Source organism: Vombatus ursinus, unplaced genomic scaffold (assembly GCF_900497805.2).
Source record: "Vombatus ursinus unplaced genomic scaffold, bare-nosed wombat genome assembly UNPS02014813.1, whole genome shotgun sequence".
NCBI lineage: Eukaryota > Metazoa > Chordata > Mammalia > Diprotodontia > Vombatidae > Vombatus > Vombatus ursinus.
In genome coordinates, this window is record NW_020954591.1 from 22,020,700 (window position 1) to 22,037,692 (window position 16,993).

At 39.4% G+C, this 16,993-nt stretch overlaps 1 protein-coding gene across 2 annotated transcripts in view; it reads right to left on the reverse strand.

The window, feature by feature from the left end:
* Nucleotides 1-1,047: 1,047 nt before the first annotated feature.
* Nucleotides 1,048-16,993, reverse strand: part of LOC114022744 (potassium-transporting ATPase alpha chain 2-like) — a 29,203-nt gene continuing 13,257 nt past the window's right edge. For both annotated transcript variants that reach the window (XM_027835135.1, XM_027835136.1), the window contains exons 11-23: nt 14,085-14,219; nt 11,799-11,991; nt 10,737-10,912; nt 9,184-9,320; nt 7,157-7,307; nt 5,848-6,016; nt 5,615-5,769; nt 4,897-5,020; nt 4,583-4,728; nt 2,381-2,514; nt 1,764-1,865; nt 1,205-1,296; nt 1,048-1,076 (exon numbers count right to left, since the gene is read on the reverse strand). In XM_027835135.1, coding sequence (XP_027690936.1) covers nt 1,048-1,076; nt 1,205-1,296; nt 1,764-1,865; nt 2,381-2,514; nt 4,583-4,728; nt 4,897-5,020; nt 5,615-5,769; nt 5,848-6,016; nt 7,157-7,307; nt 9,184-9,320; nt 10,737-10,912; nt 11,799-11,991; nt 14,085-14,219 — 1,743 coding nt within the window. The remainder of the gene's footprint in view (nt 1,077-1,204; nt 1,297-1,763; nt 1,866-2,380; nt 2,515-4,582; nt 4,729-4,896; nt 5,021-5,614; nt 5,770-5,847; nt 6,017-7,156; nt 7,308-9,183; nt 9,321-10,736; nt 10,913-11,798; nt 11,992-14,084; nt 14,220-16,993) is intronic.

The window sequence follows — 16,993 nt, forward strand, 5'->3', positions numbered from 1 at the left end:
ATGTCATGCTGTTCTATCACAAATTCTCTGACCCAGATTCCCTGAGTAATCAATCCCAAAAGCTACAAAATGGTCCAAATGATGATGCAAAAATTTAAACCAGAAGTTCTTCTTAAGTTATATTATATTTGGGTTAGACTCATTATGCAATCACTAGAAATCACAGGAGGGGTGTAGGAAATCCTTTACCTAGTTTATTTCGCATCCCTAGAATACAGTCCTAAAAATTCTATTCTCAGAATTTTCTGATCCAATTTGGAGGCAGTTGGGACTGTTCTGATTGTATTTTTTAACCCAATCATGTCTTGCTGAGTTTTTCCATTTCAACTAACAGTAAGTCAGCCTATCCAGCATTCCTGCCTCTGCAACCCCATTCTCACCACACACTTTTTAAGTAGTGGTTGGGGGAAGTGCGGTAGGGAGGAGGGAGAAAATGAAATGATGAGTTATCTAAACACAATTTATTGATACCTTATTCCTTCCATTACTCCCAGAGCACAAAGAAATTTAATTAGTACCTTTCAAATACCTTCCTAGTTGAAATAAAGCACCTTCTCAGGAAGTCTAAACAACACAGTCACAACCTTATTTTATAAAATACACTTTACTTTAAAATGTGGCCTCTCTAGGCCAGTCCACTAAGGTTTGTGCTGCACATGAACATGTCCAGGTTGTGTTCATATAAGTCAACAGTTTCAAACTCAATGCAAGTGCCTTTTTACAATTAAACTACACATTGTGGAAACATGTACAAATTCAATGTGTTCTTTTTCTTCTCTAACTCATTTAAAGTTTATGCATTTTAAACAAATAAAGACAAAGGACAAGGTACAGGAGAAAAATAGCCTATAGAAAAATCCAAATCTCATTTTTATAGTACATTAACTGAGATTCTTCATACAAATTTCTTTTAGTGTGCAGATTTTTTTTTAGTGTGATTTTTAATGATGCCCATATTGCACAGGAGACTTGCCAGCAGAGGTGACTGGAGAACGCCGAACATCATCAGGGAGAAATTAAGAAGAGTCTTAGGAACCAATAGCAATTTCAGTAATACATGTTCTTATCCCACCAGCCTGTAGGAGGAGAAAGAGTCAATAAGAAATACAGAGCCTGAGGGAGATGTAAAAAGGCGAATGATCAATAAACCTCGGCAGGGTCTCCCAAATCTGGACCGAAATCCTCCTTCTTTGATATTACTTACTTCCTGGATAGCGCCTGACCAAGAGTTTTCGGAACTCATCATATAGCCAGATGACAATGGCATATGGTACCGCCACAAACCAATACTGAACCCTGGAAACGAAAAGGAGTCAAACATCCAAGAGTCAAAGTGTATCAAAAGACAAGAACCCAGCTTCTCAGGTGAATGGTGGTAGGGCTATTAACTTTACTGCCTTCTTGGCAACTTCAACAAATTCAGGTAGATAAAAAGCAGAGAAGGCTTTTTCTAAACTGACCAAAGACAATTCTTTTCTTTGAAGGCACACTACAAAGCAAGGAATACTCATATGAGGGCATAAAGTGTACTTTTTCCTTTAAAACTTTCCAAAGGGAATGTGGATTTGAATCCGTTACCATTTATCTCAATTCCTTAACCAGATGTAAGCATTTTTCCAGAAGGGAATATTTTGTCTCCAATACTTACTACCTTGTTTTTGATCCAGACATCCTCCTACTACCCCGCTGGTCCCCTAACTTAGAGATTCTCCTCAGAATGGAAGCCAGTGCTTTCCCTTCCCACAGTAGGGCAGATAACTCACCGAAGTGTGGTGAAATTCAGGACTGGAACACTTCCAAATCCACAGGAAAGGATTGTTGCTATGATAATTTGAGATGCAATTCCTACCCAGATGACTTTATTTCTGTGTGAAATATAAACATGAAGAGATTTTGAATGTACTTGGTTATTCCTCCCCTCTTCATAGCTTTCCTATTATTGTAGGGAATTTCATCACCAAACTCCTAGCTCCTCAGGTTCCCAAACTACAAGTCATCCTGCATTCCCTCCCTCCCTTATCCAATCTGCTGCCAAGGCTTGTTGATTGAGACATCTCTTGTCCTTCTTTTCTCTGACACTGCCACCACCCTGGTATAGATAATTGTTTGCCCACTGTCTCCTCCATTAGATTATGAGTTCCTTGAGAGTAGAAACGTATTTGTCTGTTTTTGGTAGCCCAACGCTTAGCAGTGACAGCACACAGTAAGCCACTAAATATATGTTTATTATATATATGTTTATTAGCCCATCAGGCTAATATGATCCAAAGTTATATCAAACAGATCTTTTACAATGGTGTCCTAACATTAGTCCCTTTTGAGGAGTCAACAGAATTCTACCCTCTTTGCATGATAAGCCTATAAGAAGTATAGGTGTTACCTGAAGAGACCTTGCTGGAAAATTGAGTTTATCCGAGTTCTTCTGATGATCACATCTGCAATTTGCTGCACCATGACTGCAACAAAGTAAGAAGTGTATCCAGTCCATTCCAAGTACTTCCGCTGATATTTTGTCTGCAAATAATCAGGAAGAGGGGCAGATGTGGAAACAAATGGTTATCTAGTTTTCCAGAAAAGGTAACAGTTGAGTAGGAAAGAGGGGGTGGTGTAATTTATTCTATTTATCCTCACATGTTATACTTTTCAGCCTAGTTGTTCTTTTGTGTCTGTTACAAAGCTGATGCATGTCAGTTAGTTCTAGCAAACTATTAATAAAGGCAAGGACAAGTCCTGATAAAGGTTAAACTTCATCTCTTTCTTGTGAGAAATTATACACCCAAAGGTCAGATCCCATTCAAAATCAAAGATTCCCTCCGTGAGACTCTCATCTTATTGCTGTGGTTTTTTTTTTAAATTTTTAACTAATAAATTATTTAAATAAAAGACAAATATACATATACATATATATTAATTTTAACAGTAACAACTAGGGGGCAGCTAGGTGGTGTAGTAGATAGAGCTCCTGCCTTGAAGTCACAGAGGACCTGAGTTCAAAATCTGGCCTCAAACACTTGATACTTACTAGCTGTGTGACCCTTGGGCAAGTCACTTAACCCTGATTGCCTCACCAAAAAACAAAAACAAACAAACAAACAAAAAAACAAACAAACAGTAACAACTAGCACTTAGGTAGCATTTTAATTGTTATATCATTTGGTCCTCACAACAATTCTGTCAAGTAGGCCCTATTATGATTTTCATTTCATGAATATAGGATTCACAGAAATAAAGTAATTTGTCCATGGTAACATAGCTAGCAAGTATTTCAGATCTTCCTAACTCCTAGCCCCAGAGCTCTAACCACTGGACCACCTGAACTCCAAAAATAGTTAATGAGGAAGTAACCAACATTGTTCACTGTATTTAACCTGAGATCTGGTGCTATTTAATGTAGTTTTCATTTACCTAGCTCAGGGTAACAGTGTCATTCTGTTCTCTTCATTTTGTAATAATTTAAGTCACTTCCCAGTAACTGTGTCCTGTTCCCTTACCCCACCTTTGTAAAGAAAAACAGTTAAATGGAGAAAACCAGTACACCAGACACTTGGCATTCTCCAGTTGTTCACCACCTCTCAACGGAGAAGTCAGAAACATATTTCGTCATTAGAGACCATGCCTTGGAGGTAGCCATCTCCAAGACTTGCTTCCATGGCTATACCATTTTCTCCTCCCTGCAAGCTGCCTCTAGCTCCAGAATCATGATCAGATCAACTCTACCATTGTTCCTGGATATGTGTGTCATTTACTCCTATAGCCTTATATCCAAGAGAAGGAAGGAACCAAAGTGTCCTTCTAGGAATCATCATTTTCTTCAAGTACTGTCTCCCACCGTTAAAATGTAAGATCCTTATGACGAAAAACGCTATCCATTCCCAACTGATGGTGTCTGAATAAAGACTGACGTACACTTTTTTTTACTTATTTTTCTTGAGTTTTTTTATGTTTTCTTTCACAACATGACTATTATAGAAATTTTTTTTTTTGCTTTTTGATGGGGCAATTGGGGTTAAGTGACTTGCTCAGGGTCACACAGCTAATAAGTGCCAAGTGTCTGAGGTCAGATTTGAACTCAGGTCCTCCTGACTCCAAAGCCGGAGCTCTATCCACTATGCCACCTAGCTGCCCCTATGGAAATGTTTTGCATGACTACACATATATTACTTATATCAAATTGCTTGCCTTCTCAATGGGAGTAGGGTGGGGAGGGAGGAAGGGAGAGAATTTGGAGTTCAAAGTTTTAAAAATGAATGTTAAAAATGGTTTTTACATGTAACTGGAGAAAAATAAAATGCTAAATAAATTTAAACAAAAAATGTGAGAAAAAAAAAGAATGTAAGATCCTTAGGAGCAGAGACAGACTCTAATATGTCTCTAATAAATGCTTTTTCATTCGTTGTATTTGTATTCCAAGCATGTGGTACACTGACCAGTGCATACTGCTTGTTGATGTTTTCTTTCACTCATTGATTCTATTAAATAGTTATTATTAGGGCAGAGTAGAGCATGGCATTTCAGCATCAATCAGGTCAAATGGGCCATAGAATAAAGAGTAAGTGGGACTAACACTTTTGACCTTCCTTACCCATTCTTGTCCATAGCTGTCTTCAAGGTCGTTCAGATTATCATTTTCCCATAATGGCCGTAAGTAAAGGAGCCTGTCAGGTTTGAATCCCTGGACTGCATAGACAGTGAAGAAGGCAAAGAAGCCTCCCACAGATTGTAAGATTCCTACAGGATTTAGGAACAGATGAGTTCAGGATATTCTCTTTCCAATTCCAATTCTCCCCAACCCATCCAAAAAAAAAAAAAGCATAGGCAGTTTCTAAATGATTTAGGAAACAAAGCCTTAGGAAAGGCCTTTGATATCAAAGTGAGAAGAGTTAGATTTTAGCATACCAATTTGGAGGTAGGAGTACAAAGCCAGGTGGCTGTTCACTAATCTGTCCTTCTTCTTGTGGCGTGGCTTCCGGTTCATGATGTCACTCTCAGCTTTCTCATAGGCTAAGGCAACAGAAGGAATCTATGGAAGGGAAAGATGATGAAATCCTGTCACTTACCCCTGCTGTGTATCTAGATCACAGTCAGTTAATATTTAGATAACAAGAATAGAGATTAAATTAATCTGAAGGCTCAGAAGCAGCCTGGCCAGAACATTTTCAAGCCTTCAAGCAACAAGAGCCATTTGCTATTAGTTTTACAAAATACAGATCTCTAACCACATCACAATATGTGAGTAACCCAGTATATTACTACCTGTAGAGAAGGAAGGAAGGAAGGCTGGCAAGGGCTATTTCGCTTCCTTTGTCTTTAAGTTTTACTTTTTGTTATCCACTTAACCTTTATTCATATTTTCCAAAGCAACATGAATACTTTGACCTCAACAAATGCTAGTTATTCTTTGGTTATTCTGTACTCATGAATTGTCTGTTGTGGATTGAGAGAGCCTGAGTTGGTTTAAATACCACCTCTACCTCTTATTAGATCAATGTCTTGATAAATTATATAAATCTCTTCAAAAGAAACAAAACGCAGAAGTTGGAAAAATGGCCCCAAAAGTTTATGGCACCTGTTGCTGTATTTATTTTATTTCTTGGTACTCTAGAAACCTACTTACAATATCAGTGCCCAAGTCGATGAATAAGATGGCCATGGTACCGATGGGCAGAGGGACCCCAGCAATAATGAAGATAAGGAAAGGGATAAGCTCTGCGATGTTTTTGGTCAGAGTGAATGCAATGATTTTCTTCAGATTGTCAAAGATTAGGCGACCTATGAGGAGAATTGTCTAGTCAGAGAAATAGCCCTCAACTCGCCCTCTGTAAGAGCATTGGAAAGGACTTTACTTACCTTCCTCTATACCAGTCACTATAGAGGCAAAGTTGTCATCTAGTAAGACCATGTCTGCTGCATTTTTTGCTGCGTCAGAGCCTGCACAACCCATAGCAATCCCAATATTGGCCTTCTTCAGGGCTGGAGAATCATTAACACCATCCCCTGTCACTGCAACAACAGCATCCTAGAAGAACAACAGAATTCAAAACTTTAAATCCAGAAACTTCAAGCACTAAGTCAAGTTTGTAGTATTGATAAAAAATAGCCTCCATCTGCTGTGGAAGTTAGGAAATACTCCATGCTATGCTAGTGTCCCTTTTTGGGAAAATGTTATATTGCCTTGTGATATAAAGAACAAGAGTATTAAGTCCTCAAAAAAGACCTTTTTAAACAAATGGAAATGAATGACAGGACAGAGATGGGCCTCTCCAACTGACAAAATATTGACAACAGGATCTCATTCTTTCTTCAATTGTCTCCACAGCTAGGTCTAGTTAAATTAATTCACTCAACAGAAGTCACAGTTAAAGAATGATGATTAGATGGGCTTCCATCTTCTCATTCAAACCAAGGCCATGGTATAAGAAGGTAAGGGTATACATACTATTGTGCTGTTAGAAATAATGAAAGGGACCATTTCAGAGAATCCTGGAAAGATATTTATGAGCCGATGCAAAATGAAGAAAGTAGAATGTGAATGATTTATACACTAGTAACATGGTAAAAACAAACAACATTAGAAGATGTCATTAACACAATGATCAACCACTATTCCAGTGGACTGATGATGGAGCATGCTAACTACCTCCTGACAGAGAGGTGATGGAGTCAAGTGCTAGAAGAGACATTTTTTGGACATGGCCAGTGAGGGAATCTGCTTTGTTTGATGATACATAGTTATAAAGATTTTATTTTTCTCTTTTGTCTTTTTTTCCCCATTATGGGGGTGAAGGGAGGGGGAGAAAATGATTTTTTGTTAGTTAAAAATACTTAAATACAAGCAGAATACAAGCTCCTTAAGGGATTGTTTTGTCATTGTATTTCCAATACCTGGTTCAGTGCCTAGAATAAAATAAATGCTAATGAGTGCTCGTGGAATTGAATTTCCCTGAAAGAACTAGCCACTTCTTTTCCTCAGTTTTGTGAAGGAACTGCAGCTATGTTTTGGAAAAGAACTTTGTTATCATAAAGTTTCCCCTTAGGCTTAATGGCAGTCTAAAGATATCTTACCTGGGTACCTGTCAGTCAATCAGGCAATAAACATTTATTAAGCACCTACTGTATGCCAGGCACAGTATTGCGCTGTACCTCCCCAATGACTCACCTGTCTCTGACAGCCTTCCACAATGATCAGCTTCTGCTGGGGAGATGTTCTTGCAAAGACAATTTCAGAGTGGTAGGTCAGGAGCTCATCCAGCTCCTCTGGGCTCATCTCCCTCAGCTCCATTCCACTGACCACAGCTGCCTTTGCCTCCCTAGAAGGGTCAAAACAAAACCCAGTAAGGAAAAAGGACAGCTCTAATGCTGAAGGAGTAGGTAACAACACTCTGAAAGGGACTAGCCCCTCACTTCTTCACTAATGTTCCCAACACTATTGCAAAATAGAGATGCCTAGCTCAGTATTCCCCATTCAAGATGGGGAAGCAGAGGCTAGCAGGGGACTCACTTTGGAACAACTGGAACTAATACTACCAAGTTCTGCCCCTTACAGAGGGGACCCCAAAAGGGCTGGTTGTGAGAAGCAATGACTGACTGCTCCCTGTGTCTGCAATGCCCTCCCTTAGCATCATGCTCTGATTGCTGAATTCCTGTTTGTCCTCTAAAACCCAACTCAACATTTTGCCTCTTCAATGAAGCCTTCTCTGCTTCTCCCAGCTGGGGAAAACAACTATTTCCTTTTTTGGACTACCTAGCACTTTGCTTGTTTCTTCCTTATATGTGTATTATTTTTGTATTCAATTCGACAGATAAATGTTTATTCAGTGCCTATTGCATGCATATGCTTGGCACTGGGGACACAAAGGCAAAATTGACTCTGACATTACATTTTATTTATATATAAATATAAATATATATTTATAGTTTACATTTTATTAGGGAGGCAGCAAAGCCATACCTGAACAAACATAGTCATTTCAGAGATGGGAGAGAACACAACTGGGGAGAACAAAAAAGGATTCCCAGGAGGCACCTGAGCTGAATCTTGAGCTAAGTTAGGAATCTAAAAAGGCACAGGTGAGAAGGGAGGACATTTTACTTATGGAAGACAACCTATACAAAGGCAGAGAAATGAGTTCAGGAGCAGCTGACGGGCTAATCTGACTGGAATGTAGCATGCATGAAGGTAAGAGAAGTGGGAGAGAGATTGGGCAGGACCTTAAATGCCAGGGGAAGATATGTATTTTAACCTAGAGGCCACTGGAGAGTTTGAAGTAGCCATTGATATGACTCATTTCTGTGTCTTAGGAAGATTAATTTGGCAAATATGTAGAGAGATTTCTATTTTGAAGGGAGGAACAGAAGACTGAAACTTTTGTTTGGGGACTGTACACAACTAACCACTGATTTAACAAATATTTGACAAATATCAGGTAGATTTTTAATATTATAAAATACACCATGAATTCATGTGGGAATGGATTTAAAGGGTCTCACTTAAATTCCCTCTGCTTTAGTTTTCCCAGGTCTTCCCTTTTGGCATCAGGCAGGATGGTCATGGCAGAAAGAGCTGCTGAGCCTGGGCAAGAGGAACTGGGTTTGAAACCCAGTTTTGTTAACTCCTGCCTGTGTGAACTTGGGTTCATTTCTCCCCATCTAGGCATTAGAGGTCAGTTTCCCTATTGATAAAATGGGGTGATGGTGGTAAGGATTACACAAGAGACTCTTAACCTTTTTCATCATTGACTTCTTTGGCATACAGGTAGGGCATTATGAATTTTTTTCTCAGAATAATGGTTTCAAATGCATAAAACAAACATAAATACATAGGGTCTCAAAGAAAACCAAGTATATTGAAATTTAGCTATAAAAATATTTTTAAAAATTCTTGGACCTCAGGTTAAAAACCCCTAAATGAGATGATCTGTCACTAAGATCTCTTCTAGCCCTAACCTCTTCAATTCTAATGTAGACCTAATATTGGATCAAGGATACTATATTTTTTTTGCTGGCTTTCCTAAACTCTTTAGAGGAAAGGCAATTGTGTATGTGTATGTGCATATTTAAATAAATAATTCAATAGCAGAAGTCTACAAAAGGCTATGGGCCAATGACTCATGAGCCCCAAATATTTCAACTCTTTGGAAACAAAGCTGGCAAAGCCTAACTTCAAAGTCAGGCTACTTCTCTTACCTTTTGTTAACCTGCTCTACAGGAATGTTAAGACGTTTTGCTATGTCGTCCACAGTCTCACTATTAGCTGAAATGATGCCCACACTTCTGGCAATAGCTTTGGCTGTGATTGGATGATCACCTGTCACCATGATAACCTGAATTGGGAAGAAATATAACCAATGAGAAGCAGGTACAGCAAAAGTAGAGGGGAAAGTGAGCGTGACTGCTCCTGGCTGAGGCAAGAGCTAGTAGGTATACTGGTAGGCTGTAATCAGTATTGATAACAGAATTGCCTTTTGGGGTAACTTTTTGTGTATTTTTCCTCCACCTGGTAAAAATGAGCACCAGTACATTTTCCATATATCTGCTTGACCCATTATCCCTTGATTCATTCCCTACTTCATAGGAGGGAAGCTTTATTCTTTGGTGCAATTTCTTCCTGTCCTTCTGAGAAAAAGGATTTGTGGGAAAGCCTCATATACATATAATATATATATATAATACATAATGTATAAGTATATGTATATATGTATAACATATACCCATACATACATATAAAATGTATATATTATGTATACTATATTATGATATAATACATGTGGAATTACATATTTTAGTTTAAAGGCTCACAAAGAAAAATACAATTAGGAAAATGCTAAAAGATATGACTACTTTACATTTATATAGACTGGTTATATACTATGTTATAGCTAAAAAGGCCTTGTTTCTATTAATAACAATAAGCACAATTATGATAGCTTACATTTATATAGTACTTCAAGGTTTGCAAAGTGCTTTATCTTCTTTTTTAAGATGTGGAAACAGAATCTCAGGGGGGTTAAGTGATTTGCCCAAAATGATGTCTACATGTAGCTAGTAAATGGAGGAGCTGGAAATAGAGTTCTATGCCATAGTATGGAAAATAAACATTTATTTTAAAAAATAATTTTTATTTGTCTCTTCCTTGCCTTTCCTGGCTTATGGGGAAAATGTGAGATTAAATAAAATAATATATGTAACAACTTTGAAAACCATACAAGTGCTCTTTTCAACCATTCCTTTTGCTTTCTCCACTATAGAGTCAAATATATTAAGGTGTTAGATTAAACACTAACTATACTGAGAAGAAACTTCTCTACAGAACTCCAATAAACTAATATTCCAATGATCAATAAAAACCTAACATTGTAAACATAAAAGAAATAGGGGTTGAGGCTGGACCAGTAATTTCATTGATGAAGAAATAAATACCCTCTACCATTGTAGATTGGCACCTTTTCAGCAACTCTCAGAGAGTTGTGTAGAGCACTGGGAGGTTATCAGTGTCCTGTCCAGGATCTCTTAGCCAGCATGTGTCAGGGAAAGATTGAAAATGTCACGTGTGAGGGATTGGAACCCACATCTTTCTGGCTTTAAAGCCAGCTCTCTATCCATTCAGTTGTAATGCCTCTCAAATGTAAAAGAAAAGGATAATTCACGGGATTGATAGAACTTTATTATAAAATGAAAATTCCTTAAAGGAACTTTAGCACCTATGAAAGACCGCAAGAGGTAGGAAAAAAGAACTCTACCTTGATGCCAGCACTGCGGCATTTCATAACTGCATCAGGGACAGTGGATCGAGGGGGATCAATCAGTGATATCAGCCCCACAAAGCAGAGGTCAGAGGTGGGAAAGTTCATGGACTCTACATCAAAGGAATAGGTATCTGGAAACTCATCTTCTGGCAGGTAGAGATGACAGAAACCTGGAATAGACACACATGAAGCACATTTAAGCATCAAAGTTCTTTTCTTGAATGGAAACTTGAGTCCCTTCCTTGAATTTTCCACAGAAAAAGGTGCAGTAGATATTTTGGGAAAGGAATCTTAGGGAAAGGACAGAATCCTCTGCTTTTGACAATGATTAGCAATTAGGATATTATAAAGGCCATTCTAGAATCAAATTCAAAATTAGGTTAAAGAAGCTGAAAAAGATCTTATATGCATGCCAACTAGTCCAACCTCCTCAGTTTTACTCATAAGGAAACTGAGGCCTGGACTTGAAAGTTCAGGTAGGAAAACTCTTCAAAGCCATCCTAGTTGGGTTAAATAGATCTGATGTTTAAAAATCTCCTCATTTTCCAGGAGCTACAATTTTTTAAAATTTTCTATCATGTCTTCCTTCCCCAGAGTCATCATTGCAAAATCTCATTATGTTGCAAGACTGGATCTACCTTACCTGATACATCTCAGTACCCTCAGCTTTTCTCTTTGGACCCTATGACCAGAGAGCAGGGACATGTTGTTAAGCAAAAAAGTGGGAAGTTTCTTTCCTGGGAATCTCCCATGCTAATAAACAGCTCCAAACTATTAAAAAAAAAAGATTTTTAAAAACATAGACCATTCCTTCAAGGATCCATGAATTTATTGATAGCTTCTGCATTAGAGAATAGGGGACCGTTAATAAAATCAGGAATCCTTTTTTTGTGAGTATGTTTAAGCATTAAGTATGCTTAATGACACACCTTCCAATGTCCTTTAGAAACATATATTCCATTGATTCCTTTCCTTCCCTTGGTATCACCTTCTGCTGCTTTTAATAAACTTGTCATCCATTTTCTTGAGTCCTTTAAGTAGTAGTGTCCCACTCACCCAGCACTCTCTCCCCTAAGCTCCCCAGCTCCATGTATGCCGTCTGGAAGGCCTCTGCTGTGCTTTCATCAAGAGGTTGCTCCTGGCCACGCATCATGATGGTGCTGCATTTCTCCAGGATCCTCTCAGGGGTTCCTTTCATCACCAAGAGGAAGTGCTTGTCGTCGGGGTCTTCTGTCTCATGAATGGACAGCTGGGAGGAAAGATTGAAGTGAATGTGTTAAATGGGGCATGTCACTATTACTGTCACTTCTAAGAGGCCTGAAGAGCTCCTCCACAACTAGCCACATGCCAGGAGAAAGAAAGTCATCTCTCACTCTTTGTACACTTGATCTCCTTGCAGTGGAAAGAGGAGGCATCTCGATGCCCTTCGTGGGTGTTGAAGCCTCCTCAATTTTTTTTTTGGTGAGGCAATCGGGATTAAGTGACATGCCCAAGGTCACACAGCTAGAACATGTCAAGTGTTTGGTCTGAGGCCGGATTTGAACTCAGGTCCTCCTGACTTCAGGGCCGGTGCTCTATCCACTGCGCCACCTAGCTGCTCCTGAAGTCTCCTCTATTGATGGGATCAAGGAGCCAGAGCTGGAAGGGACCTTAGAGGCCCTATGGTCCAGGCTCCCCATTTTATAGATGAAAGACCAGAAGCCCAGGGAGGCTAAATGACTTGCCTCACTTGGGCCATGCAGGAAGTAAATGGCAGAGGTAAGATTTGAATCCAAGACTTCTCCCTCTGCAGTCAGGGTTCCTTCTGTTGTGATGTGCTATTCAAACCCACAGAGATCTCCAAGATCCCTTGGTGCCTCCCCCTAGAAAAGGAGACTCAAACTTGGCTCCACCTTAAAGCTGCAGCCTGGGCTTTCATAGGAGAAATCAACAGCCCCAAACTGCAGCAGTGCCTCTCTCTAAAGAGGAAGAGAGGTCCTTTCAGGTGGTGGCACAAATTCCCCTGAATGTCATGCCCAGGGCAGGATTACCTACTACAGCTTTCATAGCAGCAGGAATCATCTACTTCTGTGATCCCTTTCGCTCTTCCAGGTTTCAGTCTATTATTACAGTTCATGGCTAGATAGAGACTGGGCAGGAGGCCCATAGTCTCAACATTAGGGCTGGACAGGGTTTCTTGGTGGCACAGGAAACTGAGACCAGCAAGTTTTCCCTGTGCTTCTTCTCATCCATGAAATGACCTGCACACTGATATATTTACATTGGTCTTATTATGTTCCACCAGGGCCTCTTAAAAATTAACCAAATTATAGGGTCCTGTCAAGAGAGGTGACATTTAAAGAAAAAAAAGGAATCCCAGGGCCCCAGAGACTTAAATTCCATTAGTTTTCAGTATGGTTACATTTAGCTGTGGCTCTTTCTTTTTCTCGTCACCAACTATTAGTGAAGACAATCTTACATATAGGTACTCTTGGGGATAGGGAACTAGGAGAATGGTACCACCATGATACCCATCAAAAGCTCATTTAATAAGCTATATTTTAGGAGGTGAAGAAAAAGTATATGTCTGTGTGAGGGGAAGGCTTCTGATGTTCAGTCATTTCCATTGACTTCATGACCCCAATTTGGGGTAAGATATTGGAGTGGTCCATTTAATCAAGATATTGGCAAGGATATTGGAGTGGATTGGCATTTCCTTCTCTAACACATTTTACAGATGAGGAACTGAGGCAAACAGGGTTAAGTGACTTTCCCAGGGTCACACAGCTGGTAAGTGGCTGAGGGCAGATTTAAACTCTGACTCCAGGCCAGGTACTCTATGTGCTACACTACCTAACTACCTAGGAGTGGGCTGAGGGTGGGTGAGGGCATTTTTACTTTAAGGCTCAATTCAACTTTGCTCCAGACTGAGCAAGAAAGCCACCAGTGGAATTTCTAACACTAACTAGGCTTTTCTCTCACATTACCAGATCTTTGGGTTCTGAAGAGTGTCTATTCATATTGGCAAAAAAACCTAGACTCCCAGCTCACAGAATAACTGCATAGAATGGAATGAAATCTAGAACATTCCCGTTTTGCCCACATATTATCAAAAAGACAACAAAAACCTAGACCCCAAATCCCTCAGCACCAGAAAATGACAGTAGCCAGGGATGAATTTTTTTTTGCAGGGAGACCCACATCCTAACTTCTCTAGACTCATCCTCCTTTCCCTACCGTGCTTCTGGGAAGACAACAGCCCAAAGCAGTCCAGGCTCTAGACCTATGGAGACTTTTCATAACTGCAGGTAAGAATATCACTGGGCTAAGAAATAAGGTCCCTAATCATGAGGAAAAACCTACCTGGAATTTGTTGATGGAGTTAAAAGGAATTTCAGCCACTTTTCTGTTTCTTTTTCTTCTTTCCATCACATCACCAATAATGACTTCTGAGAACTTTAGGAGGGCAGTTTCTGAGGCATCTCCCATCACTATTTTCTAAAGATTAGAAGGAAACATACAAAAAACCAAGAATAAATTAGATCAAAGTATAACTAGTCTAGCCCTTCATGGTATTTAAGATTACCATAGGTATTTATGGAATTTAAGCATAGTCTTAAGTATTGGCTGCAATTAAGGGGGGGGGGGGGTTGTGTGCTACAGAATTAAATAGTGTTGTCCAGTGGTGGGGATTTGTTCTGTGAAATTTGAATTCAGTCAAAGGGTTGCACTTAAGGACTAGAGGGCCACATGTGGCCTCGAGGCTGCATTTTCTTCACCTCTGGCCTAGATAATAAATAAGTTTGTAGAAAGGTGAGAGCAAAGGTGGTTAGGGTGGGGATAGTTTTCTTTCATGGATGATTTGAGCTAGGCCTAGGAATACCAAAAAGGATCAATGGAGAAACAGAAAAAAGGCAAAAACATAAATGCTTCATGAATAAAACAAGTATGGCATATTGTCAATCAAGACAGTAATGAAACAGGCCTGATTAAACCTAGAAAATATGTGAGAAACCAGTTTGGACCGGGTGGGGTGTTACATAGGAACTTGAAAACTAGGCAGAATTTAGAAAATGTAATAGTCTAATGAGCCATCGAAGAGTGAATAGAAGAGCAGAATGAAAAAAATTGTTTAATGCCAGCCAGTCTGTCAGTAACATGTAGGAAGGATTAGAACAGCAAGAATCTAAGGTCCAGAAGCCCAGTCAGGTGAATGCTACCAGCAGTCAAGGTAAAAGGTGATAAGAGCAGAAAGCATGAAGTTAGAAGTGCGTGACGTAGTATAGTCACCCTGTGGATATAGGAATTGAAGGAAAGACTCAAAGGCAACCCCAGTTTTGGGCTTAGGTGAGAGCAAGAACATGGCAATGATAGACTGGGGTGTTGAAAGAAGACATTGACTTGGAGTGTTTGGGAAGAACAAGACTGTCTGGCAACGATAGTAACAGCTGCTAGCACTGCTATGGTGTTTTAAGACTCATTTTTACAGGGGCAGCTAGATGGTGCGGTGGATAGAGCACTGGGCCTGGAGTGAGAAGGACCTGAGTTCAAATCCAGCCTTAGACCAGACACTTGACACTTACTAGCTGTGTGACTCTGGGCAAGTCACTTAACCCCAATTGCCTCAACCCCAAAAAAGACTGGTTTTATAAATACAGAAAGAGTATTAGACTAGGCATCAGCAAACTTGAGTTTTTTCTCCTTTCTTGCCAGTGACTGGATCTGTGTCTGTGGGCAAATTTTAACCTTTCTGAACTTCCTGTTTCATAATAAAAGGTGAATGAACTAAATGATTTCTAAGGTTCTTAGAAATCATTTAGAAGAAGAAAAAGAACTTAGCTTGGTTTTAGTCATGTTGTTTTCAGGATAGGTGCAAGTCAGTGAGCCAGGTGGCAATGTCTATTAACCATTTATTTGGATGATAGAAAATAGGACTGGAGCTTGGGTCAGACTGGATATCAGGATCTAGGTGGCATAAGCATGGAGTTGAGAGCTGTAGCTAAAGGAATGGATAAATGAACTGAAAGAGAAAGGAGCACAAAGCCCCAGGAACTAAGGTTTGGAAACATACCCATAGTTAGGGGCAAAAAAGATATGTACAATAGAAGCAAAAAAGCAGAGTGGAAGAACAGGAGAAACCAAGGCAGTTTCAATGCAGCAGTTCTGCTGAGAAGTGAAGAGATAATGCTAACACATCTGTTTACAGCTCCAAAAACTACATACTTCATGAGAAGAATTCTTTAATTCTGATTAAGCGATATCTTTATTATATGTCTGGATCTGTAATTGTATTGGTGTAAGCAATTCCCATTTACCAATGCATAACAGCACCTGCTCTGTAACTGAAAATCTTAGAATGGGACATTCCTAGGGCATTCCATTCAGTTTAGGGTCTCATATTTCTGAATGATCTAAGAGAGAAAAATCTTTCTTATTATGCCTACTTTTATACTCAGAAGGTAAGTAAGGAAAATACATCACATAAAAACACGTATGTTTATGACTATCATTCTTATGCTCAAGAAGCTTCATTGGCTCAATGTTGCATTCTAGGATCAAATACAAACTCTCCTATTTGGTATTTAAAGTCCTTCATAATCTGGCTCTGTAACCTTCCTATCCTTTTCGCTAATTACACATTATTACCCTTAGCAGTCATGGTAACCAAACTGGACTGCTTCCTGCTCCCCTTAAGCAGTATTCTATCTCCCATGTTCTGGTGTTTGCACAGGTCATCTGTCTCACTTGCTGAGACCCACTTTCTCCTCAACTCTACCTTTTATTACTCTTTGCTTCTTGCAACTTTCAGCCCAAGTGCAACTCATAACAAGAGACCTTTCCCTATTTCCACACTTGCTAGTGTCTCTCACTCAATTACTTTTCATATTTATCTTTGTGCATGTAGTTTCCCCCAGTAGAATGTGAACTCTGAAAGGGCAGGGACTATGTATATCTGGTTGCCCTAGTCCTTAGCACATAGTAAGTGCTTAATAAATGCTGAATTCAATGGCTTAGATGAGTTGGGCCTTGGAGGAGCATGTAGGATTCATTTACATAATTTCAGCACTAGAGAATAAGATCATAAAATTTCCTTCAATAGGTTGTTGAAGGAACCACAGTGAATTGCAGCCTTGTTCAAACTACTACAATACACTACAGTACACTACCTGAAGTCACTGTTTCCTATGCCTCTACAAAGCAAAGTAGAATGAAGCCAAAATTCTACTTTGTTACTTGACTACAAGACACTTTGGCAATTCAAACTTGATCTA